The sequence below is a fragment of the Pezoporus occidentalis genome, unplaced genomic scaffold (assembly GCF_034315485.1).
Source record: "Pezoporus occidentalis ecotype Australia unplaced genomic scaffold, CSIRO_AGI_Poc_V1 ctg8, whole genome shotgun sequence".
Classification (NCBI taxonomy): Eukaryota; Metazoa; Chordata; class Aves; order Psittaciformes; family Psittacidae; genus Pezoporus; species Pezoporus occidentalis.
The window spans coordinates 8,059,146-8,086,800 of NW_026916158.1; the positions used below are offsets into that span (position 1 = coordinate 8,059,146).

Consider the following 27,655-nt stretch of genomic DNA (forward strand, 5'->3'; position numbering starts at 1 on the left):
GTGGGTCAGATGCCAAGGTAGCCTGGAGTTTAAAGGAAAAAATAGAAGGATGGAGATAGATGTACACTACTCCAGGAGCTTGAATTTTAATATCAGTAGTTGTGTGATGAGCTGAACTGTGGTAGGGTGAAAACTGTTGCTTACTGAAGCATTTTAGCAAAGCTTGAAGGATGGATTAGTCAGAAGCATTAATGCTAGCCACTTTTTGCTATTTTGTTTACTTCCTTGTTTCCCCAATGGATATTTGTCACTGATGTGTACAGTAACTTTATCCTCTAAAGATCTCTGAGGGGGTGTTGTCTCTTAGCTAGCATAACTACCTAACTTTTCACCATTATTTACTAACAAAAGGGATTCCATTGGTAACTAAGTAAAGATTTTTCTTTGAAAGAATTTTTGGCTGCTTGTCATGTGTTTTGCAACTGAGCAACATCACGGCACATTTCATTTGTCACCAGTGTCCACAGATTCTGTTATGGTGCTTGAAATAGCAATTAGCATTTGGGTCTTAGAGTGACTTAGATGAATAAATTATATCTTACTGGAAGGTCAAATGAAAGTAATGTGGATTTGTCGGTCTCCCTGGTAAAGAAGTACAGGAACACATACTGATTCCAGATCAGCATTGCTTAACAGTTACAACAACAGAATTAAAAAGTAGAAGCTGTTGCTATGTCTTTGAAGTCTTTTTCTGTACAGGCCATGTTTTGTTAATCTGTGGCTGAAAGACTTGAAAAACTTTTAGGTCCATAATGAAGTAGTCTATCTTTTTATGTGAATAGATTTTTACTTCTGTTTGAGCAGTATGTCTTTTCGTGTTGCTTCCAAATAACTGAATCATGCACTGAACTCCAGTTAGGGATTTTTTTTTCCCACAGATTTAAGACTAAAGTTTACTATTCTTTTTTTTCTCAAATTGAATGTATTATTACTTAAACAAGATTAATTTATTTTCTCTAAAATTTGTCTTGCAGATCTTAATATCTCAAGACATGTATTTCCTTGGACTGTTGTCTTTGCTTGCTTTGCAAAGCAAAGCCTTCAAGATAAATTTTCCTGATGAAACCATTGCTGAGCTTTCTGTGAATGTTTACAATCAGCTACGAGTAGCAAGAGAAGATGAGAATATTCTTTTCTCTCCTCTGAGCATCACAATAGCCATGGGAATGGTAGAGCTTGGAGCTCATGGAACCACTCTGAAAGAAATTCGGCATTCGTTGGGTTTTGACAGCTTAAAAAATGGTAAGTCCTTTTAATCATGTTTTACTATGGAGCTTTTTATCTGAAAGAAACATGGCAATGCCTGAACAATGATGGAAGTGGCCCAGTCATGTCCATGGGTTATTAATCTGTAGGCTTCTTGGCATCCTGTTTAATGGCCTGAGCATGCTGAAGCATCCTTTAGTGGGTTCTGCATAAGCTGAGAGATGAGAACATCAGGTGCTTGGCTTGGGCACCTGAATTTGCACTTGAGCAACCTGAAGAAGTTGCAGGTAACTGTTGATCTTGGTTTCTGTCTGCGAAATAAGCTTGCCTTTGCCTTGAGAGTTATAAGATTTTTAGAAACATCTGATTATAACGAAGCTAGAAAAGAAAAGTAGTAGCTCCAGGAATATTGCTTGAAGAAAATATGAAAAGCATAGTAATTTAACTGAAAATGTCTCTTTTACACAAATTGGTTCTTGTAGGTAGAACCTGTAGGTTCTTTACCCTGATTCTGTGTTACTAATGTTCTTTCTGCATTGCATATATACAGATATACAAGCTAATCAGCTTGTATATATAGCCACAAGCTGTAAGCGTTGTGGCTATTTCAGTACAATATGCCATGTGTTCCCATCAGCCTTTCTGAAGAAGCAGGATTCAGTTCTTCAGCAGAAAACATTACTACCATGCTGTCCCATTTGTAGTATGGGATGAGATAATTCATGGACCTGGATGTACTGCTGAATGTTAGTTTCAACTGTTAGTGCACGTGACTGTATTGTGACTGCAAATGGACAATATCGGTGAATGGCAAAAAAATTGCTTGGAAGAGGCAATTTCTGTTAATTTTGATATAAAAGTAATGGGTTTGAAACCCGAATGATAATTCTTACTCACATAATGTGCTGGACTTCTAAGTCTTTGATAAAAGGATCCTGGGGAGGGATTTCTGAATACAGTGTTCAAGATGTGTTCAGCAGTACCACTGCACAGGTGATGTCTGGCTGTGGAGACTACAGCACGTATTTGGTTCCACAGTGTGTCTCTAAAACATTAATAAATTATCCCTTAGCACAAGACATACAAGTGTGACTTGTAAGAATGATTATTTTATTTATTTTTTTTTTTAATTCCTCTTTTGATATTGAAAGAATTACTGTTGATAACTTTGTCTGTGATGGGATTCAAATGTCTCATTAATTATGCTAATTATAGATAATAGAAAAAATAACATGTTCTGCCTTGTAGATTGGTCTTTCAGATCTCAAGGTGTTTGGAAAAAAAGACTGCGAACTTCAGCAGAAAAAAAACCTTCCTTTTCTGAAACAGAAAATCTGTTTTTCTTTCCTCAGGTGAAGAGTTTACCTTCTTAAAGGACCTTTCTGATATGGCAGCTACTGATGAAAGTCATTATGTTCTGAATGTTGCTAATTCTCTCTATGTGCAAAATGGATTTCATATCAGTGAGAAATTTCTGCAGCTGGTGAAAAAATACTTTAGAGCTGAAGTAGAGAATGTAGATTTCAGCCAAAGTGCAGCTGTAGCTACCCAAATCAATAGATGGGTGGAGAATCATACAAATAGTAAGTCCATGTGATTCTTTTGTGTATTTCCTGCAGTGTTTGTGTTTCTGAAGTATTACAGTGGTGTTGAATTGTTGCCTTGGCTTTTATCTGTTCCATTTGACTACAGTATCTCCTTGCATAAAAAGAATTCTAGCATCTGTTCTTTGTGAAATTATAATTTTTTTCCTGTACAGTAAAGATCTCTCTTAAGTAATATTATCCATGGCTAATCATGTAGTAGTATCTGAATATTTTTTCACCTGCCTACTGTCTTAAAGCACCTGTAACATTTACTGAAGGAGAATGTTTGCATGGTAGGCTTTTTAATAGTATTTTAATACTGATTTTGGTATTAAATTACAAAAAAATAGGTAAGTACTGTTACTAACTGCAGACACGTTGTCTACAAAGGGGTTATTGGTGTATGCTTTGAATGGCTGGAGTAGACCTCTAAGAAACTCAGTTACAAGGTAGTAAGAACAGAGTACAAAGGATTACAGAAGATAATTTTAAACCACAAAATCAGACCCTGTAATATAATCTTTTCCAATGCAAGGAACTGTCAACAGGGCTTCACAACAAAAATTTGCAGCAGGGGAGTAAACACAAAATTACTGTTGTAAATAAGCATATTCAGATCTGCATGATTTAGGTCTTGTTTCGCCTGTGGAATCCCAAATAAGTGACATTTTCTGAATACATGCAGAGTCTCAAGGTATGGGAGTGAGGTTAGTCCCTTCTTGTGGGGATTATCGCATTCTACTTCATCTGACATGCTCTGGGGGTTGATATTTTAATTGTAATTCAACAGGGTCTCACTCCAACATCAGTTATACCCTTGTAAATGTGAAGGTACTGGAATCCTCTGTAATGACTTAACACATCACCATTTAGTCTGAACATTTAAGAGTCCACAATGCTTAATGGAAATGTATGGCACTAAAGTGGAAAAACACCTTATATATTGATTTTATTTCATTTTGAATGTTATCTGGGTTTTTTTCCAAGGAAAAATAACAGCTACTATATTCATACTAAATTCTGCCCTTTATCTGAAGTTACAGAAATAGAGGGAATGTAAGCGATGCAGCAGATTGCAGTGTTTTCAGAGAAACATGGTGTCTATCTGAAGAAAAAGCAGAATTCTTTCTTTTAGAAGGAACGGCAAGAGTTCTCCTACTTAACACCTGCCATGTGCTGACCGAGTTTGTAACCTTCCCCAGGAAGGAGCTATGTAGAGCTAACAAAGGCAGCTATGTGTCTCTTAGGGGTGGGTTGCGATAGTAACAGTACCTCAGCCTAGTCTCTGACCACTAGATCTCATTCTCTCCTGCCTGCTAGCTCATACAGTAGAGGCTCATTTTCTCATTAGAAAAGGGGTACAAGATGGGCAGGTTTCCAGTTCAGCGTGTTAAGCATGATGGGAGGGTCAGAGCAGAAAATACAACTGTCCAAGGTTTTTCTGGCCAGGAAAATTCTTAGTGTTACATTAGTGTATTAACAAGATGTGACTGAAAATACAGGGGAATATGATGTATTAAATATAAATAGAAAAATTGGAAGTGTGTTCCTTCTTAATCCTTTGTTTGTTTGTTTGTTTGTGGTTTTGTTTTTTCTTTCCCACTCACAGAGAATGAGTTTAGTGGTATTGGTCACATCATTTCTAAGAATGCTCTAGATAAAATGAAGTACAAATAGCAACCCAGAAGAAATACTGCCCTTTGGTACATAAATTTCACAGCAGTTAGTGTCATATGCTCCAGAAAGCAGAATTAATTTTTATTTTAAACCATGGATTAAGAAGTAATAATCTGAGAAATGTGTTTATTTTAACACGTTGCATTGCAATATCAGTTAAAAATAGAAGTAAGCAAGAAAGCTATCAGAAGTAAGCTATAATTCTTTAGGAATAGTGACAAATCAGACAGTGCACCAAATTTAACCAAGTCTAAATTATTCTTCTTAAAAGCAAGTCATTTAAGATGAATTAAAGCAGGTAACAGACTGTATTCTGATGTAAATGACTTGGGAGTTAGGAGCAAAGCAGCTGCCATGCTCAGCTGGTGTACCTCCCATGAATAGAGCAGATGCTAAATGGTTGGGGTTTTTTTGCTTTTCAAGAGCTAATGTCAACAGAACAAATGCTATGAATTTATGGGGGATTTTATAATTATTCCGTACTTAGAAGTCAGTAGGACATTAGTGAAAGTGAATACTTCCTTCAGAATTGGCCCAGGTGAAGGTTCCAATGGGTACACTTATGCACTTTAAATAAAGCATATGTTTTAAGTGCTTCTTTGTACTGGAGCCAGAGTTTGTAGAAGTTTTGATGTTAAGACAGTAGTGCTGAGCTGTATTATAGCACCAGTACAAACATTGCTTATGTGACCCCTTTTCCACTTTGTTCCATTGTGTGTATATTTAAGTAGTGATCAAGAAACAGTTGACTTAGCATGTACTTAATGGAAGGGTTTACACACCTACACTGTGATTTAGGTTTACAAACATTGGCAGTTTAATTTGAGATTTAATGAAACATCTGAATTGGAAATTACATGGTAGCACAGATTTATTTTTTTTTTGTGTTTTTCAAGCTGTCTTAAGTTTTCATTTAATGCTCAATTTGATATGCAGACTGACACTTGGTTTTCTTCTTAGATATGATCAAGGATTTTGTGTCTTCAGGAGATTTTGGTTCTCCAACTCATTTGGCTCTCATCAACGCAATCTACTTTAAAGGCAATTGGAAATCACAGTTCAGACCTGAAAATACAAGAACTTTTTCTTTCACTAAAGACGATGAAAGTGAAGTGCAGATTCCAATGATGTACCAGCAGGGAGAGTTTTACTATGGTGAGTTGGAGCTTTAGCAGCTTTAAAGCTAATAAATCTTTCCTGAATAGGTATGTTGCAGTAATACTCATTTGTGGTGTTGTCTGTTCTTTGACGTAGAACTTTAAATGTGGTGTTTTTCCAGTGAAATATCTCTGGTTTTGACATCTTTTTGTAGTGTGTGTTCTTGTGTGTTATAACTAGCTAGCAGCATCTATAAAGAGCTCTTTCTTGATTATTTTTTAGGTATGTGTGTGATGCCACATGGTGGATTTCAGAATGTTTATCTATTAAATTTAACCTCTTTACAATTCTTGAGCTAGTCTTGCTTCTTGCAAAATATTTTTCTTGTTCTGTGCTAAAATATTTAAACAAATGTTTGCTTGTTACTGTTGTTGTATCCTTAGGGAGCTAAAATAGGGGTTCTTTGAACAGCAGAGCAAAAGATCGTTTTTATCTCGAGCTTGAACCCCGAGTGAGTTCTACAGTGTCTCACACAGCAGTATTTTGCTCAGTCTCGTCATTGAAAAATTCTCTTGAATAGAAAATTGCCTGTTTCCATGAAAGTCTTGACAGCCTTAACAACTTTCATACTTCTCTCTAACCAATGAAGGTTAGGTAATAGGTTCAGAAGTGTGATTATTTACAAACTGTGTGATCGCTTGTTTCTGTAAGAAAGCAGATGTAAGCCTCAAATCTTATGATGAAAACACCAATATAAATTTCATACAGAAAAAAGAGGGTCACTTTTGGTTCTATACCTAGTAAATACTGCCTAGTGTTCGCCTTCTATTTTTTCCCTGTCTCCAGTGAAAACAGAAGAAAATACTTCTACTAGCTTTTGTTGTTGTTTTTCTCTTGTAGGAGAGTTCAGTGATGGATCCAATGAAGCAGGCGGTATCTATCAAGTTCTGGAAATACCATATGAGGGAGATGAGATTAGTATGATGATCGTTCTTTCCAGACAGGAAGTTCCACTAGTCTCATTGGAACCACTGGTTAAAGCCTCATTGATTAATGAATGGGCTAATTCTGTAAAGAAGCAAAAAGTGGAAGTATATTTACCAAGGTGAGAATATGCTCCCATGTCAATAGAAGGGGAAAGATTGCCTTCAAATTGATCGGAGTAGCAGAGTAGGTGAAACTTGAACACCTTGAACAAACCTGCAGTTAGGTAGCACCCACATGAAGGTTGCTTTGACAATAAAGTCCAGGGTGTGCAGTGCCGGGTGATCATTGTTTGAGCAACAGATGAACACTGTGTATTTGCATCCTTTTCATATATGAGTTCTAGAAAGGAAAATTTCGTCATTGGGAATATAGCCATTCTGAATGATGTTCACAATATTGCAGAACTCATTATGGCTAAGTTCCATTTAGACAGGAGCCATAGAAATATTGTAAGACTGAATTAACAAAAGCTAAAGTGTTTCATTTAGTTCCTAATTAGATTTCTATATGCTGCTAATTTTAAAAGTTGGTGTGTGTCTGCGTAGATACAAATGGTTGAGTGTTGAGAAGTAATTCCAATCAATTTGTCTTTTGTCTGTTTTCTTAGTTGTAATAACTGATGCTTTCTCTTTTCTTAGAGGAGCAATAGAATAGCAAGATGTTGCTACCAGAAGGGACGCAACTTCTGTCAGTTTATTTGTAGACATAAGTGGTGTATGCTCTGTAACTTATTTGCCCACATCTGTCTCTTAGTTATCTTGCCCAGAATTTGGTTTCATCTGCCTTCAAGTATTTTTCATGCTTGCCCTACACTTGACTTAGTAATGGAGTTGTTTACTACTAAATGTCACTGATGTATAGTTGGATCATGATGTCCTTTCAAGTGATTCATAATGATTTCATTAAAGTGTTTGTATAACAATATGGCATGAGTTTGATGTGGATCACTTCTATTTATTCTACTCTTTTGGCACTGTATAGTGAGTACATGGCAGCACTTAAAAATGCTTTAGATGGTGTTGAAATAATGTTTTCTTAGGTTAAGGTTGTTTTCTAAAACAAAACCAAACAAAAAAAAATCAAAAAGAACACCACAAAAAAAAAAGTTTTAAGTGAATTGTTTTAATCATTAAAATAGTTTTTTGTTGCCAGGTTACTTGCAGAGTTGAGAGGGACTTCAGACCACTTTCAAGAAGGTAACTGCAGCTGAGTACAATAAAACAAGGCTAGCCAGGATAAATTAGGTTGAGATGGACTCCACTGTGGCATGCTCCAATTCCAATTCAAGGTGGAATTTGAGTTCTCTTTTAAGCTCTTATGCTTAGTGTCAGAGTAGCAAGGGAGCAACAGCATCTTGGGGCTGGTTTTGACTGTCCCACAGAAAGAGTTCTTATCTTTTTTAAGCAGCATTTACTGTGAAGAAGTGGGAAGAGCAGCAAAGAGCTGCACTGCAGGTTTTATACAAACTGTACACTGTTCCTGTGATTTTTATTTGTTTTTCTCTTGGAGCTTCAGGTCCCAGGAGCTGTAGTATTAACAGTCCACTAAGATGCAGGGAAAGGGCATTTCTCCTGCAGGCTTGGGCAAATCTTAATAGATGTTAATGAGAGGTAAAATATGAGGGTTTTTCCATCCCTTAAGCTTTTCTTTTATAATTGGAGCATATCGCACCCTGTGCATCAGGTACTGAAGTTGGACATCTTCTCTCAAAGAATTTCTGGTGTGCGACATTCACAACAGAAGTCTCTCTGCGTGGATTATATAGGAAATCCATAAAAACTAGCTTCCAAATTCAACAAGCTGAGGCATCTAAAGTTAAATACATGAATGTAATTGAAAACATTTATGTTTATATCATGAATTAAATTTGTAGAGTTAGTTTGGGGGTTTATTTGGTTTTAACCAAAAGCAGAGGTTCCAGGATTCTCTGTAGCCGGGTTCTCAGACATGAGTTTGAGGCCTAGGTTTTGTGTGATAATAAAATGTCCTTATTTATTCCATCCACATGCTAGTCTGTCACTCTTACCTAAGAATCTCAAAAAATTTGGGAAGCGTTTCTGAATTAGGGCTATACAAAGGCAAAAAAACTTACAACCACTTGCTGATTACCGTCAGTATTTTCAGATTATAAAAGATGGCTGTCATGAGCTTGAAATTCCATATCGTAAATCTGCAGTTCCCTTACAGAAAATCCAAACATTAATTGCATGCTCCCAACGTGTTGGGATTTCTGTTAGGGATTCAGAGGTAATCTACAAGATTTTATCAATCCTCTAAATAAAAACTTAATAAATATTTAATATTCTGACTCAGAAAGGCATGTTATGAAATGTGGCCTGCAGGCTATGTCCACTGAGAAATTGAAAGCAGCAGTGGAATGGAATTAAATTTTTATACCCTGAAAGATGCTATCCGATTATAAAGTGAACATTTTTTAAACTTAAACATTTGTAATAGGACCTGAATGACTAGCCAAAGCAGAAGCAGAGTTAATCACAACTTTCCAATTTCTGTCTGCTTTATCTGTGTGCAAATAAAATTGTGTATTATTACTCTTAATAGCAAAGGAGAGATTGGTACAGAATTAAGTTATATGTTCTCATTTTCATTTTCAATCATTGTTTCCAGTTTAACCCAGACTAAAGTGATCAACATTTTAATCCACTTTTTGCATAGGAGTGAAACAGACCATGAATCTAATTTACAAAGGTGTCTTTCTAACAAAGATTATTTGAAGAGCATAGGAGAAATTAGTATCTAATAACAGGGCTAAAGTCTGCAGATGTTAAGGATTGCTACAGTATGCCCGCCTCTCCATAATGATTACCTTGCCTTTTTTTTACATTTAAAATACCATATAAATGCCTTAGATGATGTTGAAATGATAATGCCCTATACAAAACCTAAAGGTTCAGATACATAACTAAGGAGACTGTCAATGACAAAAATGCATCATTTTAATCTAATGCTTGTGTAAGTTTTAAATTTCATGAAAATACCATAATTCTGTGCTAAACTGTTTGTTAGTTTCTCACTCTAATTCTGCTTCCTAAGTATCTCATTCTGTTCTTTGTTTCATATGGGAGAAATCCAAAGATGGTGGAAAACAAAGGAAATATTTTTGTTAAGCTGTTTGGGCTTCATTTTACATGTAGGAAATAGAGAGACTTTACAAATGAGCAGTGTAAAAATAAATATAGAGCTAACTCACATGTTCACGTCTCCTTGACTTTGGGTAAAACCTGGTAGGCAGAGTTACTGTCCTTTATTAATTCCTTTCTGATCTGTGGAAGCATACATCAATGAATATGTATGTTAATGAACCTTCTAGAACTGCTTAAGTGTAGAAGGTTTCCTCTTGACTCAACAGACCAGTCATTCTGTTCTGGTCCTATGGTGAAAATCTCTCATCTTATCTTCAGTGTCTGTTTCTCAGAATTCCCTTTGTAGTTTCTAATGCTCCCAGTTGCAACTATTTCATGACTTCTGAAACTTCATGACTTGAAACTTTTTTCTATAGTATTTTTAAAATCAGAAGCACCTTGTTTGTTAAAAAACATATGACCAGCTGGTTTATTATATGCGACAAACACTACAAATAATCATGTGTCAGGACTAGTTTCATGTAGCTTGGCATTTCCAAAGTCTGAGGTACAGTAAATGCCTGGCTTGGGAAATGAGACTGAATGTCTCTTACGTATTTTAGGTTGTCAGCTTTGATTTTGAATACCTACATCGCTGTCTGTAAGGAATGCAAAAAAATCCAAATGTGACTGGAGGATAACTCACACCAAATTTTTACATCAGATTTCATAGCCTGAAATTAAATTCCAAAGTGTAAAGCAGCATTATTATTGTTCAAAAGAGGATAGTTCTGATGTCAGCTAAAATATTTGAGATGTCGTTAATACCTTATCTGTAACTAGCTGAGCTTCATAGCATGCGAGAAAGGAGGGAGATACTGGTTTAAATAGTGGTTTAGAGTGGGGGTTTTACCATATGACAAAAACAAAAGGGGAGAAAGGAAGTAATTAGTTTTATTTTTGTAAAGGGATATTTTGGTATTTATACAGCTGATGTGATATTTTTGGTGTCCTTTATTTGCATAAAAAGTAGAAACTCACTTGTATAGATATTATAGAGACCTTTGCTCATCTTAATACATTTAATTCTAACTGTGGTGAAATAAAAGCCAAAAACCGAAAAATATACCACTGTGAAATTTTTATAAAATACATTTTAATGTACATTTTTTTGTTCTGTTTGTAAGGTAGATAACAATTGGATGTCTTTTTCGAAATGTTATAATATAGTTTTAATGTAAAAGGAAATACTTCTGGATTTATTCACTCTGGAGTTATTCAGTGTGCACAGTCAGGACCGCTGTACTGGTTAAATCTAACTAGCATTAGGAATCGAATCTCAATTCTATCTTAGGGTTTTTACTTAAGTCTTTAAAATAGATCTGGGCATACCTTACAGGTGTGTAGTGAGAGTTAAAACTGGTCTATAATTTTGGAACCTAGAAGCAGTCAACAGAGAGTTTGTGGGTCAGGGTTAAAGGGAATATAGCTATGGGAGACATTACTGTGGGGATCTGTTACAGACCGCCTGATCAAGGAGAACCTGCGGATGGAGCACTCTATAGACAGATAGGAACAGCCTCATGCTCGCAGGCCCTTGTTTTCATGGGTGACTTCAACCACCCTGACATCTGTTGGAAGGACAGTACGGCCCGGCACAAGCAATCCAGGAGGTTCCTCGGTTGTGTGGAAGACAACTTCCTTCTGCAAATAATAGAGGAGCCGACAAGGAGAGGTGCCATGCTTGACCTCGTGCTCACCAACAGGAAAGGGCTCGTTGGAAATGTGACTCTCCAGGGCAGCCTTGGATGCAGCGATCATGAGATGGGCGAATTTGAGATCCTCAGGACAGTGAGAAGAGTGTGCAGCAAGCTCACTGCCCTGGACTTCAAGAGAGCAGACTTTGGCCTCTTCAGGAACCTGCTTAGGAAGGTTCCATGGCATACAGCCCTAGAGGGCAGAGGGGCCCAACACTGTTGGTTAATATTCAAGGATCACCTGCTGCAAGCTCAGGAGTGTTGCATCCCAACCAGAAGGAAGTGCAGCAGGAGGGCCAGGAGACCTCCTTGGATGGATAAGGAGCTCCTGAGGAAAACTCAAATGAAAAAAGAGGCTTATAATAAGTGGAAGCAAGGACTGGCGGCCTGAGAAGAATACAGGGATGTTGTCCAGGAAGCTAGGGACCAAGTTAGGAAAGCTAAGGCCCAGTTAGAATTAAACTTGGCTAGGGGTATTAAGGATAACAGGAAGGGATTCTACAGGTACATAGCAACTGTAGGAGAGGAACTGGTTTGAGACCATCTTAAAAATCTGAATGTGCACAAGTCCATGGGTCCTGATGAAATCCATCTGCGGGTCCTGATGAAATCCATCTGCAGGTCCTGAAGGAGCTGGCAAATCAAGTTGCGAAGCCGCTGGCCATCATATTTGAGAAATCATGGCAGTCAGGTGAAGTTCCCGATGACTGGAAAAAGGGAAATATAACACCCATTTTCAAGAAGGGGAAAATGGATGACCCGGGGAATTACAGACCAGTCAGTCTCACCTCTGTGCCTGGCAGAATCTTAGAGCAGATTCTCCTGGATGGCATGCTAAGGCACATGAAAATCAACAAGGTGCTCAGTGACAGCCAGCATGGCTTCACTAAGGGAAATCCTGCCTGACCAATTTGGTGGCCTTCTATGATGGGGCTACAGAACTGATGGACAGGGGTAGAGCAGATGATGCCATCTACCTGGACTTGTGTAAAGCGTTTGACACTGTCCCATACGACATCCTTGTCTCTAAATTGGAGAGACATCAATTTGATGAATGGACCACTCAGTGGATAAAGAACTGGCTGGATGGCCGCACACAAAGAGCTGTGGTCAATGGCTCCATGTCTGGCTGGAGACCAGTAACGAGTGGTGTTCCTCAGGGATTGGTGTTGGGACCGGTCCTGGGACCGGTCTTGTTTAACATCTTCGTCGCTGACATGGACAGTGGGATTGAGTGTGCCCTCAGCAAGTTTGCCCATGGCACCAAGCTGTGTGGTTCAGTTGATACGCTGGAGGGAAGGAATGCCATCCAGAGGGACCTCAACACACTTGTGAGGTGGGCTGATGCCAACCTCATGAAGTTTAACCATGCCAAGTGCAAGGTCCTACACCTGGGTCAGAGCAAGGCCAGGGACAGCTACAGGTTGGGCAGAGAAGAAATTCAGAGCAGCCCTGTGGAGACTTGGGGGTGTTGGTTGGTGAGAAAATGAGCATGAGCAGGCAGTGTGTGCTCACAGCCCAGAAAGCCAACGGTATCCTGGGCTGCATCAAATGGAGTGTGACCAGCAGGTCAAAGGAGGTGATCCTGCCCCTTTACTGTGCTCTTGTGAGACCTCACTTGGAGTATTGTGTGCAGTTCTGGTGTCCTCAACATAAAAAGGACGTGGAACTGTTGGAACAAGTCCAGAGGAGGGCCATGAGGATGATCAGGGGACTGGAACACCTTCTGTATGAAGACAGGCTGAGAAAGTTGGGGCTGTTCAGCCTGGAGAGGAGAAGGCTGCGTGGAGACCTCATAGCAGCCTTCCAGTATCTGAAGGGGCCTATAGGGATGCTGGGGAGGGACTCTTCATTAGGGCCTGTAGTGACAGGACAAGGGGTAACGGGTTCAAACTTAAACAGGGGAAGTTTAGATTGGATATAAGGAGGAAATTCTTTCCTGTTAAGGTGGTGAGGCACTGGAATGGGTTGCCCAGGAGGTTGTGAATGCTCCATCCCTGGCAGTGTTCAAGGCCAGGTTGGACGAAGCCTTGGGTGATATGATTTAGTGTGAGGTGTCCCTGCCCATGGCAGGGAGGTTGGAACTAGATGATCTTAATGTCTTTTTCCAACCCTAACCATTCTATTATTCTATAAGCCAAGGAAATTTGAATGAATGAGCAACTTGTAGGTTTTTCTCTTGAGGCTTAAACCGTGGATAACATCTTGAGAACATAGTTTTTGACCAGTAGTGTGTGTGTCCAGAGCTTTCTAAGAAAAGAAATCTAACAGGACACATCCCCATTTTCTAAAATCCTATTGAGTGTTTTCAGGTCATCTCATGCAAGTACCTACATGTCATTCATTAAGGTAATGTCTTCTTGGGTTTGTTTTTGGAGTGGTTTTTTTTTGTGTTTTTTTTTAAAAAAAAAGACAAATGCTGCCACACTGATGTGGAATATGCCAGAACACCATAAGAAGGTTCCTCCAGTCCATAAATTGTTGTTGGTCTCTTCTGATTCTTTTGAGAGCTGTCAAAAGAATAAAACCACAAGAATTAGTCCTTCTGGTTTTATTCAAGGCATATACTGGAATACATACGGACTGGTTACACAAAGACTTGAAATGCCACCAGTGATTTATCAATGCTGAGCTATCTTCACATCTTATTTAACGTGCATAAAATTCTTCTCTGGGCAATGATTAACATCTATTCCATCATAGATTTTTTTGGCTTCTAATGCCATTTCTAAGTTCATTACAAATGTAGATTCTGTATTAGATTTTTTTTTTTTTTATTCTGTGTAAATGTTGTAAGTGAGGAAGATTCACTTGACTCTTATCCAGTTGCTTTTTGATGTCCAGATTATTCTTTTTCAAGCTGCTAAGGCTTTCACATGCCAAGGTGTCACACAGCTTTTCATCAGCTGTTCTCTGCTCAGAGTTCTGGCTATATTTTCTCCTGAAAAGAGTATGTTCTTCCTTGTAGCTGAGGAACCTTAATCCTGGAGAAGGAAATTGCACAGAAGCACCTATTAATTTATTTGGTTCCAGCACAAGTAAGATCTGTCAGCAAGGACTGCAGTATAACTGCAGAATTGTTTCTGACTGAACTGCTAGCTGGAGAATCTGTAACAACACCTGATGGACTATATTTTGTGGTGTATAGTTATAGCCAGTCACTGTCAGGAAATGTAAATCACTAATAATTTGATAATTCTACAGAGAATCCATAACTCTCCCATAACAAACATTTATGATTAGTCTTTTGTATTTGTAGACTTACAGTATTTTCTGGTTTTCTTCTTTTTAATATAATTCTGACATGTTTCTTTGTTTCTCCAGCCCTCCAGTCTGTTTCTGGCCACACACAAAGAACTTGAGTCTTGTCTTTTTTTTTTTTTTTTTTTTTTGTCTTACTGACACTAGGCATAACTTAAAATGGTTGAAGAGCAGTCTTTATAGAACAAGCTTTTGACCAAAATCTTGCCCTCAGGATAAATCTCGTTTTGTCCTTCTAGCACAGTAACATAACCTAGAACATGGCTTTGCAAGCTAACCCTGAAATCCTACCAGCTTGTACTCACATATGTATTTGCATTAACTATTTGTTTTACCTGTTCTTTATTCACAATCAAAACCCAGTTAAAGTTTTGCCACAAGAGTAATTAGAAGCTGAATCAGAAATGTTTTATATTCATGTTCATACCTGCTGGTCTTTGCTTATACTGTCTAAACAAAAAGAGTATCCTTCTTTCCTACTCCTTTGCCAACAGCTTTTTCATGAATTTGTGCTGTTCTTTGCATTATTTGATACTCTATTCTAGTATGTGTACAGGTAAAGTCAGTTTTTATAATAAACCTGTTGTATACGAAGTCAACATTTACGTTAGCTACTTCGTAATTTTACACTGAGTTTTTATCGTCAGGGGCTGTACCTAACCTTAGCATATTTTTGCTTCTGCATTAGAAAAAAAAGAATTGAGCCATACGAGCAAATTAAATTGAAGTGTTTTCATAGAAGGTGTGTCACTGTAGTACTAGCACTGAATCTCCTACTTTACATTACTTACCTCAGTGTTTCAGTTGTCGTTACCTCACTATTGTTATTGTCATAACAATAAGCTCTGCTTATGTCTGGGCTTTTTTTAATTTTCTGTTAAATTCTCCAGGTTCACAGTAGAACAGGAAATTGATCTGAAAGATGTCTGGAGAGGTCTCGGAATTACAGAGCTGTTCAGCAGTAGTGCTGACCTCACTGCAATGTCTGGTAAGAAAGAGGTTCTTGTGTTGTCTCCAGGAGTATGAGGAAGTACTGAAATCATGTAAAGATAACCAAGCTCAAACCAAAACCTGCTAGCAGTTTTCAGATCCTTCATTACTTTTGTATGATGTAAGAGTGTGCTCACTGTAGGAGCAATTGAGACAGAGGACAAAACTATCAGGGGGGTGTATTTGAGGTGTGAGATTTTTGACCTGGGAAAGTTCACTCTGAGTATTTCAGAATTGAATCTCATTAGAAATGTAGCAAAAGTATAATATGATGCAAGAGGCAGGTCCACATTGGAGCAATATATGTCTTCAGTGACTTGATGGCAAATGGGATTCACACAGCAAAGGGCTTGTCATCTTTTATCTCCAGAGGCTGTTTTTTCATAGCCTTAGGAGCATTAAGCTGTTGTACAATTAGTCATCTCCCCAGATACCTGCTTTATAGAAGCACCATAGGAAAGAAAGAGTTCTGATAAAAGCAATTTAGTCATGTATGTTGACAACACTTTATTTTCAGAAGTTAAAATATTCAATGCATTTAGAAATTCAGGTAGAAATGAGATATTTATGCTTTTAATATCTCCTAAAAGTTATTGAAGTGGCACAAAAGGTAATTGAGTCATCTTTGCCTGCAAAGTGGTTTTACTTTTGTGTGACAAAAGTAGCCAACAAGCAGTGTATTTAGCATGGTCTGTCTACACCCAAATTTTGGTAAACCCAGTTGTTCTCTATCTAGAAGCATGTGCCTGTATGAAATTGCTGTCATTGTTCTTGTAATATTTGCTTATATACCACTTCCTGTATGGTGCTCTATGGATTACTGCCTAATTGGCCAGATAGACCCTTAGCTGATGGGAAATACCTGTCCTTAATTTCCTGTCTCTGGAAGCAAACACAGCTGGGTGGTTTATTCAAAATAGTGGTAATGAAGGCAAATATTCCTTTAAAATCTACAGCAGAAATATTTGCAATTTTCATATCCTTTTTATTTTTGCTGTTTGAAATATTGTTTATAGTATATCATGTAGATTATTCCACTGTTTTGCTGCTGTGAAAGTGAAATTGTGGGAAAAGCTAGTTAGACAATGCACAAAGAATTTAAATAAACAAAAAATCCTACTTTAAAGAAATACCATTTTTCTGAAGAAAAAAACCTTCGGTTTTTCTGGCAGCACAAATAAAAGCAAGCTTTTCAATAAATTCTGATCTATATATGTTATTTGCTGGAGAAAAGGTACTATGGAGAATACACATGGAGACTGAACCACCAAGTCAGTGTTTGTCTCTAATATAAAATGTCATGTAAAATTCACCTCTATATAGGGGACTAACTCTGTGGTGGAGAGGCTAGCAGAAAGATTGGAATGTGCTTGTGTTTTAATCCACGTGACTGATGATTTGTTTCATGTTGTACATTTTTGACAATTGTTCTGTACAAAATCAAAATATCATGTTTTGCATGACTGAATTAGCACCTCCGCCATTTAAAGATTAACTTGTTTGTTAAGTAATGTAGAGCACTGTATAGAGAGAATTTGTGAGTGGTACTGTAACTTTCTTGCTTTTCACTTAAAAGGGCAGGTGCTGCTAGGTGATGAAAAGGTCATTCATTAATTAAGAATTAGAACATATTTTTGAAGTAATGTCTTTAATGAAAACCTTACTATTGAAGCTATGGAAATTAAATTTTAAGTAATTAAAGACAGAATAATTATCCTATTTCTAGTTTCCACAATGTAAAATGGGGAGGGAAGAGGAAGGGGGAAAAATGTGAAGAAAAATGCTGAAAGCATGACGTACATGAATAGTACGTCAGTTAACAGGGAAGTTTGAAACCAGTAGTTTGCATGCATCTCAGTGTCAGGCTTCTGGAAACTTCATGACACTTCCTTAAACCTTAAGTGAAAGGTTTACATTTTGAACAAAATGTTTGTCCGGGCACTTAATTTAGGCCGATCGCAAATCATAAAAAAAAAAAATCTAAGGAGATTTTTGAGAAATTCTGATGATTTTTAAAATACCTTCCTTCCCCTCCCATTGCTCTTGCTTTGGATTATTGTCAAGGAAAGCTGCCTGCAATTTCAACAATAGCCATAATCCTACAATCAGATCCAGGCACAGATTGTTGACTTCAGTGGAATTCTATGTGGGTTTAGTGGATATAAATCAAATTGCAGGATTACAGACTTATTTTTCAATATTTAGAATTTTTTGCTTTTTGCACTTAATCTGAAAAAATGGAAATAGACAAGTCAGCTTTACCTTCCATGGTGTCTAGATTGGTAGCAGGCAAAGAGAAAGTATTAATCTAGATGCACATTTTAAATGTTACCCTCTTGCAGAAATTGTCAACACAGGTGGGTAGGAGGACATTCCTATTTGGCTGTCTAATTCGTGTATTCTGACTCTCACTTTCAGCAAAAGACTTTAACAGGTTTTGCTTGTATCTCTGATTCTGTCAGGTGTACAAAATAATCTTGAAACAACTTCTAGTATGTGGGGTTTTATAATTTACACAGCATGGAAACTTTCTATTTGAGTATTTTGACACCACTTACAACTTACCCTTGAACTAATTTAAATACTGATATTCCCCTTCTCTTTCAAATGCTTATAGTATTTCTTGTTGTTGTATAATGCCTTAAATGGCAACCGCCTTTAACCTCAAGGTGACCTGAATTTCTGTGAGCAGCACAGTGATATTAATGAGTTACTTTCATAATATAAAGTAATTAGAAGAGCATCAGTAAATAGCTCTTTGAAGTCTTGACTGATACACATATAATTTTTCTGGGACAGCCTAAGCTAGAAAAGCCAATAAACCTGCATTCTTTTTTAAAATGAGACTTGAGAGCAACCAGTTGGCAGCTGTGAGTAGGAGTTTGCAAGCATATGGAGTGTAATGACAAGTGAAGTGTGATGCTAACGGAGTCATGTACATTAGAAGTAAGCTTCAGATTACTCCCACACGTTAATGGATATCTAGGCTGTGGTCCTGCAGAAAGCTTAAACTTTGATACTAAATCTCCAGGAGACTTTTCTGAGATGCTAACAGTCAAATCATATTGGTTCTTATGAAAATCCAGATTCAAAGAAGCTACTAGAGAAAAATGACATCATAGTAGATACTCAGGTAAGCCCCACCTTATCCAGCAAAAGCCATAACAAAAACATGTGTAATAATGACAAGATGGATATGATATTGAGGTATTTCAGTCAGTGATTTGACAATCAGAGAACAAAGAGAAAACTACCTGAATACTCAGTGATGACATTATGCTTTGATGGGAAAATAGAATCATTCACTTCAGGGAGAGATGAATGAGAGGGATGTGATAGTGGCAATATAAAGGGAAGAATCTAGAGAAAGTTAAGTGGGCTGTGGACTTACTCCTTTCACCATCCAAGAACAAAGGTATCCAATGAAGCGAAAGTCAACAAATTAAAACCAAATAGAAAGTATTTCTCTTATGGAAAATGTAACCACAGAGATCATTACTGGGTATTCCTTGAGGTCATGAGATTGGTGGGATTAAAACAAAAATGCTTCAGAGCAATCAAAACCATCTATACTACACTTGAAGAAAGGCATTCTGTATATTCAGTGGATTAGAAACTTGGGCAGGGTATAAGGCATGTGCTGGGTGAGAGGATATTTTTCTCTTCCAAGTTGTGCTGTAGTTTTTGTCTGTAAGGCTTCTTTAACCTTGTTATGAAACAACAATAATGCTATCGCTGGCACAGTATGCTAAGCTGATTGGACATACTGGGCTCCTCTGTAGTGGCACTTCTTGTATTCCTGTCAATTTAACAAAACGGTGGTGGTTTGGTTTTGGGGGGTTTGGTTTGGTTTGATGTTGGTTTTGGTTTTTTTTTCTTGTTGTTTGGTTTTGTTTTTTATTAATACCCAGATATATTTACAAGTAAGCCTGCTATTATATCTGGTGGTAAATATTAGCAATGTTTATGCTGTCTATAAACTTGTCAGATGGAGACCACAATTCTGAGATGCTAAGAGTTCTGACCAGAAATATACCTTGGAGTACCATAACCACCACCACGCTATGCAAAATAAAGATTTCAGGAATAAGATATAGAGTACTGCTGTGAATATTACAGGTAACAGGAGCAGGCCTAAGTACTGTAATCAAAAAGGTGATCGAAATACATGATTAAGCAAAGTGGGTAGTTCTTTGACTGTCACTAAACACAGAATTTTATTTGGGTTTACAATAAGGAACTCCAAACCAGTATTTTTCCATAAAGGCTGCAAAGTTACTTTTTTCTTTTGGTATGTGCAGTATAGCTCAGATGTTTAATAGAGCTTTGAAATGGACTCATGCAAGGATAGCAAAATATAGCTTGATAGAAGGTGAAATATGTGGGACTGACCAGTGAACTCACAAAGAATCCTGGTAACTGACATGTTCACAAAGGCAACACTCTCATAGCATGAGACATGCACAGCAGGAATTACCGATTTGTGGATCTGTTGCCGTTTTTGCCTTGCGTATCTATCCACTGTTACCCAAGTACTCTTGCACATCCAGTGTTTGTTCTAAAGCAGTTTTTGAAAACTTGAGTCTTAATGGGTCCATAATGGAATGGAAGCTTTAGGGGATGATGACTATTGAACACCTGATTGTACTATTTACTTAGATTGTCATTTATTCGTCACAGGTAATGCTTGAGGTTTAAAGGTGGTGTTAGTGGTGGAGCGCAACCAAGTTATGTTTTCAGGTGGCCTTTCTGTTAACAGTTACAGAGGCAAAAGCTGTGAGGATTGTGTTAAGTGTTCAAGATGCTGCAAATCCTTTGTTTTAAAGTAATGCAGTTGGAGCTTGCAGTTGGAACTTCATCCTAGCTTTCAAGACAGCATTACTGAAGGTTTAGAACTGAAGCCTAGAACTACAGTTTTTAGGATTCTAGGACATTTTACTACACACAGTCTCAAAGGGGATGACTTTGGGCTTTTGCTGGTGAGATTGAAGTTAAGCATCTGGGCCAGGAAGCTTAAGAGTGTATGTAGGAGTAATGAGATCTGCTGGGGAGAGACATTTTAAACTGTTGTCTCTTATGGTTTTAGCTTGCACTAGTATTAGAACTAGTGGTTGTCTTTGAGAGCCAAAATAAATGGGTAACAATTACATGAATGGTCCCAAGCTTTCCTTTCTTAGTCAGCCTTCAGCTAGTTTTGGTGTTGAACATTTTGTGACGGATCAGAAATACACAATGGTACAGCTCTCACTGAAGTGATTAGGTTAGATTTTCATGGTTGTGTATCTCCCTGTTGAGAAAACCTTTATTCCTTTCTTAACTGCCAGTCGTGCTCTGTCATTACTGTGGATTTTATGCAGGTATGGTAAATGTATATCTAACCCTTATTATGTCTTACTGATGAAACTTAGTCAGACAGCTCAAATGGTGTTACGTGTCTTGCTTCCTGCAAGTTCCTGAGGATTACAAAAATCTGATTATTTAGTCACTAAAGAAAAGTAATGAAACATCCACTGAATTGAGTAGGCTTGGACCAAAAATATTGACAAAGAAGGATGGAAAATGAACAACTGAAAAACACCTAGTTCCATGGCAGTTTTTGCATTAACTATTTATCTTCAGCTTCTTTTAAATATAATTACAAGGGAGAAAATACCTAATTTTGCTGGAGGAAGTTTATATTACACCCAATGCAGAAATAAAATTGTTTGTTACACGCATTTGCCATATAATGTCATAATCATTTTTCCCAGTACTTGCACTTAAAATCTTCTGTTAAGGGATTGTCTTCTACTCTGTCTGGTATGCTGGTGCTCTAGACAGTGCCAAGCTATTTTAATACCATAGTGTAGGAGAGGGCTACAAATTTCAGTGAGGTAAATGGTGCTATTTTAATAGTATAATAAATAGTATTGGCAGAAGATATTTTAATGCAACTGCTATGTACAAAGCTCTTGTACTTGCCTACTTGGAACAGAAGGTGGGTAATAGTCTGGGGGGTTTTGGTAGTGTTTGTGGGGTTTTTTAAATACTTCAGTCTTACTGTTGAGCCACTTGAAGTATGTTTCCTTTTCCTCTCCAGATAACAAGGAACTTTACCTTGCAAAGGCATTTCACAAGGCATTTCTAGAAGTTAATGAGGAGGGATCAGAAGCTGCTGCTGCCTCAGGTACCTGATTGAAAAGCAGAACTAAATCTAATGTCTGGTTATTTTGTGTTAGTTAATTTTTCAAAACTGACTTGCTGTAAGGGCAGAAGAGCTAAATAGCATGTAGCGTGAAGACACAGCATAGCTTGTATACTGCTTTTCAGAAGAGAATTCTGGAAATTAAAAATGTTAGCTTTTTTGGTTTTTTTTTTTAATGAGGTGTGTGGCGCAATGTTTCTTTTCTGTGGAAAGATTAAAATCTTCCTTCCTTTGCTTCTAATTGTCAGGAGGGTGCAGACTGCAGCTTGTATTTTCTTTACGGAACTTCTGTATTCATAATTTTTTATCTGGTAATTGAGATGGCCAGAGGCATTTGATCCAGAATAGTTAAGAGGAGAATAAGAGTTGTGGCAATTGCGCTTTTACAAGCTTGTACACAGAGATGTAAAATTTGAAGCACTAAGTGCAGAAACATAGCTGGCTCTTACTCATGCTAGGAGGCCAGGTAGTTGGTGTAGTTGGTTATGGTATGTTCCTGAAAATAAGTTACATTAGTTGCTAATATGTATCGTTAGGTGATTTCTAATTGCCTCTACTTGTACCAGTCTCTGAAGAAAGGAAGAGTTACTTCCCTGGTTATGAATGTCAGTAACTGGGTTAAATTGTAACATGTACATCATGTAATTAATCTATCTGACTCTTCAGTTAGATTTTTTCATGGTATTTCGTGGTGATACTTAGTGCTGAGTGTGGAACTTCAGTGTCTGTTCATGAGCTTCACAAGTATCTCTCATGAAGAGTAGGAGAATGTGCAGTGTTATTTAACAAGTTTTCTATGTTCTTCTTCCTTTAGGAATGATCGCCATTAGCAGAATGGCAGTGCTGTATCCCCAAGTTATAGTTGACCATCCCTTTTTCTTTTTGGTCAGAAACAGAAGAACAGGTGAGCATAATGCAGACTCTTCCACATTTTTCACAGTGCATCATCAAGTATACAAAAGAAAATCACGTATTTTGATCAGTGAACTGGCCTTATATAATAAATTTTCCTTAATTTGCCTTAAAATACCCAATATTGAAAGATTCACCTTTTCTATGTCTCCTTAATGCTTCTCCAAGTAAGGTATCAAAATCTGACATAATCCTGGAAAATATTCACAGCTCTGTGATTAAAAACTCCAGAGAAGAAAAATTCACCATTTTTCCTCAGAGAACACAGTGTTACTGCCCTGAATATCTATAATCACACATTCTGTGAGAGCTTCGCTGTAGTAAGATGAGTTAGATATGTTCCTGATACTAAATGATTTGCATAATAGACAGATATTAGAGCTATGAATAATTCTGTTGTGCTCTTGAAGCGTTCTGTGGCAAGCAAGGGAATAGAACAGCACTCACTAGCAAACTGGGCAATGATTAAGGAATTCCTTAGTTTCATATTTGTAATTTGTTTTAATGATGTGCATGTGACTGGATGACAAAAGATTACTATGCATCCACTGACTATCATATGTGTGTTCCAGTATTTTTCATTTTCTATAAGCAAACTGGTAGCTTCAGTTAGAAGGGCTTTTTTCCTATGTTTGAGATCCCTATCATAAATATCAATGTATGTTAATCCATTTAGATTGCACTAATACTTACAGCGTAACTAGGTAGAGTCATTTCTGTACAAGGAATGATACCAGCTCTTGCAGTGTTTTTAACCAAATCTATGTTGAGGATCACTGCTGTTGTAGACCAAATTAAGCAAAAATGTTTCTGAAGGAGAAGGTATGTTCTTTTCCCTACTGTGGTGGTCAATATACAAAATTTTCCTCAAAAAGAAAAGTTTAAATCAGAACAGAGTAGAGCTTGGTAGTTTTTATGCAGTTCTTAATGTTCATAGGGGTTGCTGTTGCATGCAGAAAGAGGAATTGCCAACAACTATAGTTAAATCCTGAAAGCCTTTTGCTAATTCAGACATCTGAGAAGCCTTTTGAAAAAACAATCTATGATGGTTACTCTTCTCAAGAATACCCTAAGTGTTCGTGATTGATCACTGTATTTAAATAGGTTAGAAATGTGTAAAATAGGAAAGATGTAAATGGTGATTAAACAGTTTAGAGGAGCAGTATTTATATATGAGTTCCTTGTTGTGGGTTGCATGCTCTAATGTGGAGTAAATCTGTGAACATGAAGTATCTATTAATCATTAACTGATTGGTGTGGAGTTTCTGGGGCTCACTTTTAATTCTGTGAGGAATGATGTTGAGCAGGCATGTGGGGCTCAGAAGTGCTCAATAAGGTTTCTCTGGTTAGGTATTCACATTTCAGTTAGGGCCAGCTGCCACCTTTGAAGCACCCCAGCCTACTGTGTCATAACCACTAAGATGTCAGGAACAGTACTTCATAGGCCCTCATCAGAACCATTGAAATGAAAATGAACATTTCTGTTGATTTGTGATGGGTTTTCAATCAAGCCTTTAGAATAAGCAGAGGGGCACTGAAATGCAGAAGACTTCCATATTCTTGTCTGTCCTGTATCAGTTCTGAATACAAAAAGGTCCTCTTCTCTAGGGGTATTGATCCACTGCCTTTCATGGCTACTAAGTCCTCCAAGGCTTATATTCCTATAAAAATTGTGAATCACATGCTCTCTAACTTAGTATTCATCATCTTACAGCCTCAACTTTTCCTTTTGGTTCTGACATTTTCCCTTCATTCCTCCCTTTCGACAGGTACTGTGTTATTCATGGGAAGGGTAATGCACCCTGAAGCAATGAGTGCAAGTGGCCATGACTTTGAAAAGCTTTAACCACCACCAGCTACCAAAAGAGGAGATAAGCACATAAAGTTTGAAGTTAATATGTTTAAGGTTTTCTGTGTTTTCCCACAAGATATTGTTTAAAATGCTTTCAGATCTAACTGTGCAAGTCAATTTCCAGAGGAAAGCTTACAGTATTACAGTAATGCTTCTGTTTCTGTCATTGTGATTGTTGTGTCCTTAAAATAAAATTGTGTACATGTCAACAACTGTTTCTTGTTCTAGAGAATTGTAAAGCAAAAAAATGCAAATCCATTACTGGTAATTTTTTTACAGTCCAAAGACTGACTTGCTCAATGAGACAGGAGTGGAATGTGTGCAGCTTTGAATAATGCAAATGGCAAACCTTGATGATAATTTATAGTGTTGAAGAACTACATCTGGAACATGTAATAACTTCCTGTTCCTGTAAAAATAGTAAACCGACTGCAATACACTGTCTCATCAAAGTTAATGGAACAACTTAAGCCTAGTCAATTTTATTCTATAACATGACCTGTGGTAGACTTTGTGTGAACTCTCTCACATGTGATTCTGAAATGTTGCTTTTATGAATGCTCCTGCATGTTACTCTGCCGTTGACCTTCCAGAACTGTTGATGCCAATAAAATTTGATTGCATGAATATTTGAGACTAGTCAGTGTAGAATAGCTATGTATGTGACCAAAGTAAAATAGTTCAATAGTAACGTCATTCATGTGAATGTACTTTTCTCCCCAGAAGTTGTTGTTCTACTCTAATCTAAGCTTTGCAGTATCTCACTTATGAGATCTAGAATGAGCTTTCTTCAAAGTAAAACAAAAAAAAAAAAAACGTAATTTTAAGTGTCTAAAAATATTCTATTCATAAATAAATTCTAAAGGAACAACATCATTCTTCTGTTCCCTAACTTTTTATTGCGAATAAAGTGACAGAGAGGAGAGTGACACATACCACTAGCAGGGGAATTAGTTGTTGTTTCCATTTACAAGAGGAGAAGTACCAGTTGTCATGGGAAAGGCATATAATTATTCCTCCCTCACTGTGCAAATATAAAGTGAACAAATGTTATTAAAAAGGTAAGAGAAAATAGGAGGAAAGAAGGGAGGAGCTGCTTTGAAACATATCATAAATACAAACTTTTGGATAATAAGTGGGTTTCTTCTCAGTCAATAGGAGTTTTCTCTTTTGAATTCTATGGGAATAAATGTGTATTGGCTGAACTTTAGTTGCAGGCTTCTCTGGCATATATTCACTTCAGAACAGCATAGATATTGCTACCAAAGTTATTCATGCAAGAACTTCCAAAATCTGACACAATTTTATTTTTTTTTTATAATGCTGGTGAAACTCATGCAGGTTAAACTGCAAAGTGATGATGTTCTCCATGGAGGCTGATTACACTCCCTCAGAAAGGACATTTGAGCACATTTCTAGCCCTGCCTCTTTGCATTGTTTAGTTCTGTTGCACCGAAGAAAAAATGAAGCTTCTTAGTGTATTAGTGCTGCTTATTACCCTTTGTGTATTATAGTCTGGATTTGGTGAGACAGGTTTTGTATTCAGATTTAGACAAAAGAAGTGTAATTTTTATTCTGTATAGCTAGAGATGTTATGCTTGGGAGGGAAAACAAGAGCGCTTCTAAAAAGGAGCAGGGAGTAATTTTATCAACATGTAGAACTAGTCTCCCTGAAGGTAAAACCAGCTCCCTTGACACAAGGGTTGGTTCTTCATCTTTAAAATGACTCTATGAACATCATCTAACATCTGTAAAAGTAACCCATGTGCTAAGGATCTCTGATTTTAACCTTATGGGAGCCTTATTTTTAAGCTATTACATTTTTTGTAGGCTATTTTTTGAGATTTTCACTCTGATTTAGAAAGAAATAAGAAAGCAGATGACAACCCTCACTCATGTTATTTTCAGTTCATAGAAAGTTCTTCCAGACCAATTTTGTGTTTTCTTTGCATTAGTTCCTTGCAGCATAGATGTTTCTCACCAAGGGAAGGACTGAAGATAGACTGGAACTAAAGCTGTGGAATTACAGAAGGACAGCTGCCAGTCAGATTTATAGAGGATATCAGGCAAGTGTACAGTCTTCCCTAGCAGTTAGGCTGAGCATAGGTATAAGTGGAGTGATGCAAAATTGCATATTCCAAATCTGATTTTGAGAATTACCTAAATGGGAATATGGGAAAACCAGCAGAAACAAATACAAGCATTAGTTATTTTGCTTCATACTCTCCTAGTCTTTACAGATACAAAATAGCCATTTCATGTTTTTTTGAAAATTGAGAATTACCTGGTTTTCAACAACATGAATTGATTTATTAGCAAATGATGCGATGATGTTAGTTGTAGACCACAACTAGAACAGCTCACAGTACTGGTTTTAGTCGTGATAGTATCTTAAGTATTGTTACCAATTTACTGAGGTACATGAATACTATTCCATTGTGGGTTTTCATCTGGATTTTGTATAATGTTCCTTTCAAAAACTCTATTGCTTTTCAAGACAAAACCCAGCAAAATAATTTTGTCTTTTTGTGTTTGGTATTTTGTAATGGGAATTTGTCAATAGTAGCTCTTACGTGTGTAGACTTACAAAAAAATTTTAACAATTGTATTTTGTGTTGGAAGCTATATCAGAAAATAAATTACTGAAACTTCTATAGTTGTGCTGTGTAAGTGACCCATGATGTGACACTGTCTACTGAGATCCTTCTGTGATGCAGATGGAGTTAAAACATGAAATGCAGTTGCCTGATGCTATCATCATCTTCTTTCTTTCTTGCATATATGTACTGGAGTCCAGGTGGAAATGCTTTTCAGAGCTGCAGTTGGAAAGAGTAGTTTGCCTATGAATCCTTTCAGTAGCAGTGCTGCCACTGGAGACTGACTTATTAAATAAGATCCCATTTGTACATGACCTTGAACACCATGTTTTCTATATTAGTGCTGCATTCTAAGAAAAAAATTGTTGTATAAATTAGAATGGTTTTGATGCTGTTTCAGGCACTAATTTTCACTGTCCTTTCACAAGCCTTGATGGTGGCAACATAAACTGTTGTCTACATTTC

At 37.2% G+C, this 27,655-nt stretch overlaps 1 protein-coding gene across 1 annotated transcript; it reads left to right on the plus strand.

Moving 5' to 3' along the window:
• The first annotated feature begins 947 nt into the window (after positions 1 to 947).
• Positions 948 to 27,245, plus strand: SERPINI1 (serpin family I member 1). Its single transcript, XM_062603405.1, has 8 exons — positions 948 to 1,242; positions 2,559 to 2,789; positions 5,430 to 5,624; positions 6,468 to 6,672; positions 15,546 to 15,643; positions 21,725 to 21,811; positions 22,644 to 22,733; positions 24,511 to 27,245. Exons 1-8 carry the CDS (start codon positions 993 to 995, stop codon positions 24,585 to 24,587), a joined length of 1,233 nt encoding a protein of 410 aa, XP_062459389.1. The 5' UTR covers positions 948 to 992; the 3' UTR covers positions 24,588 to 27,245.
• Positions 27,246 to 27,655: the final 410 nt, after the last annotated feature.

Excerpts from the sequence above, each read along its gene's own strand:
- SERPINI1 (XM_062603405.1), top strand. The coding sequence starts at position 993 with ATGTATTTCCTTGGACTGTTGTCTTTGCTTGCTTTGCAAAGCAAAGCC. Across the intron at positions 1,243-2,558 it reads TTTTGACAGCTTAAAAAATG|GTGAAGAGTTTACCTTCTTA; the intron begins GTAAGTCCTTTT and ends TTCTTTCCTCAG. Across the intron at positions 21,812-22,643 it reads AGAAGCTGCTGCTGCCTCAG|GAATGATCGCCATTAGCAGA; the intron begins GTACCTGATTGA and ends TTCTTCCTTTAG.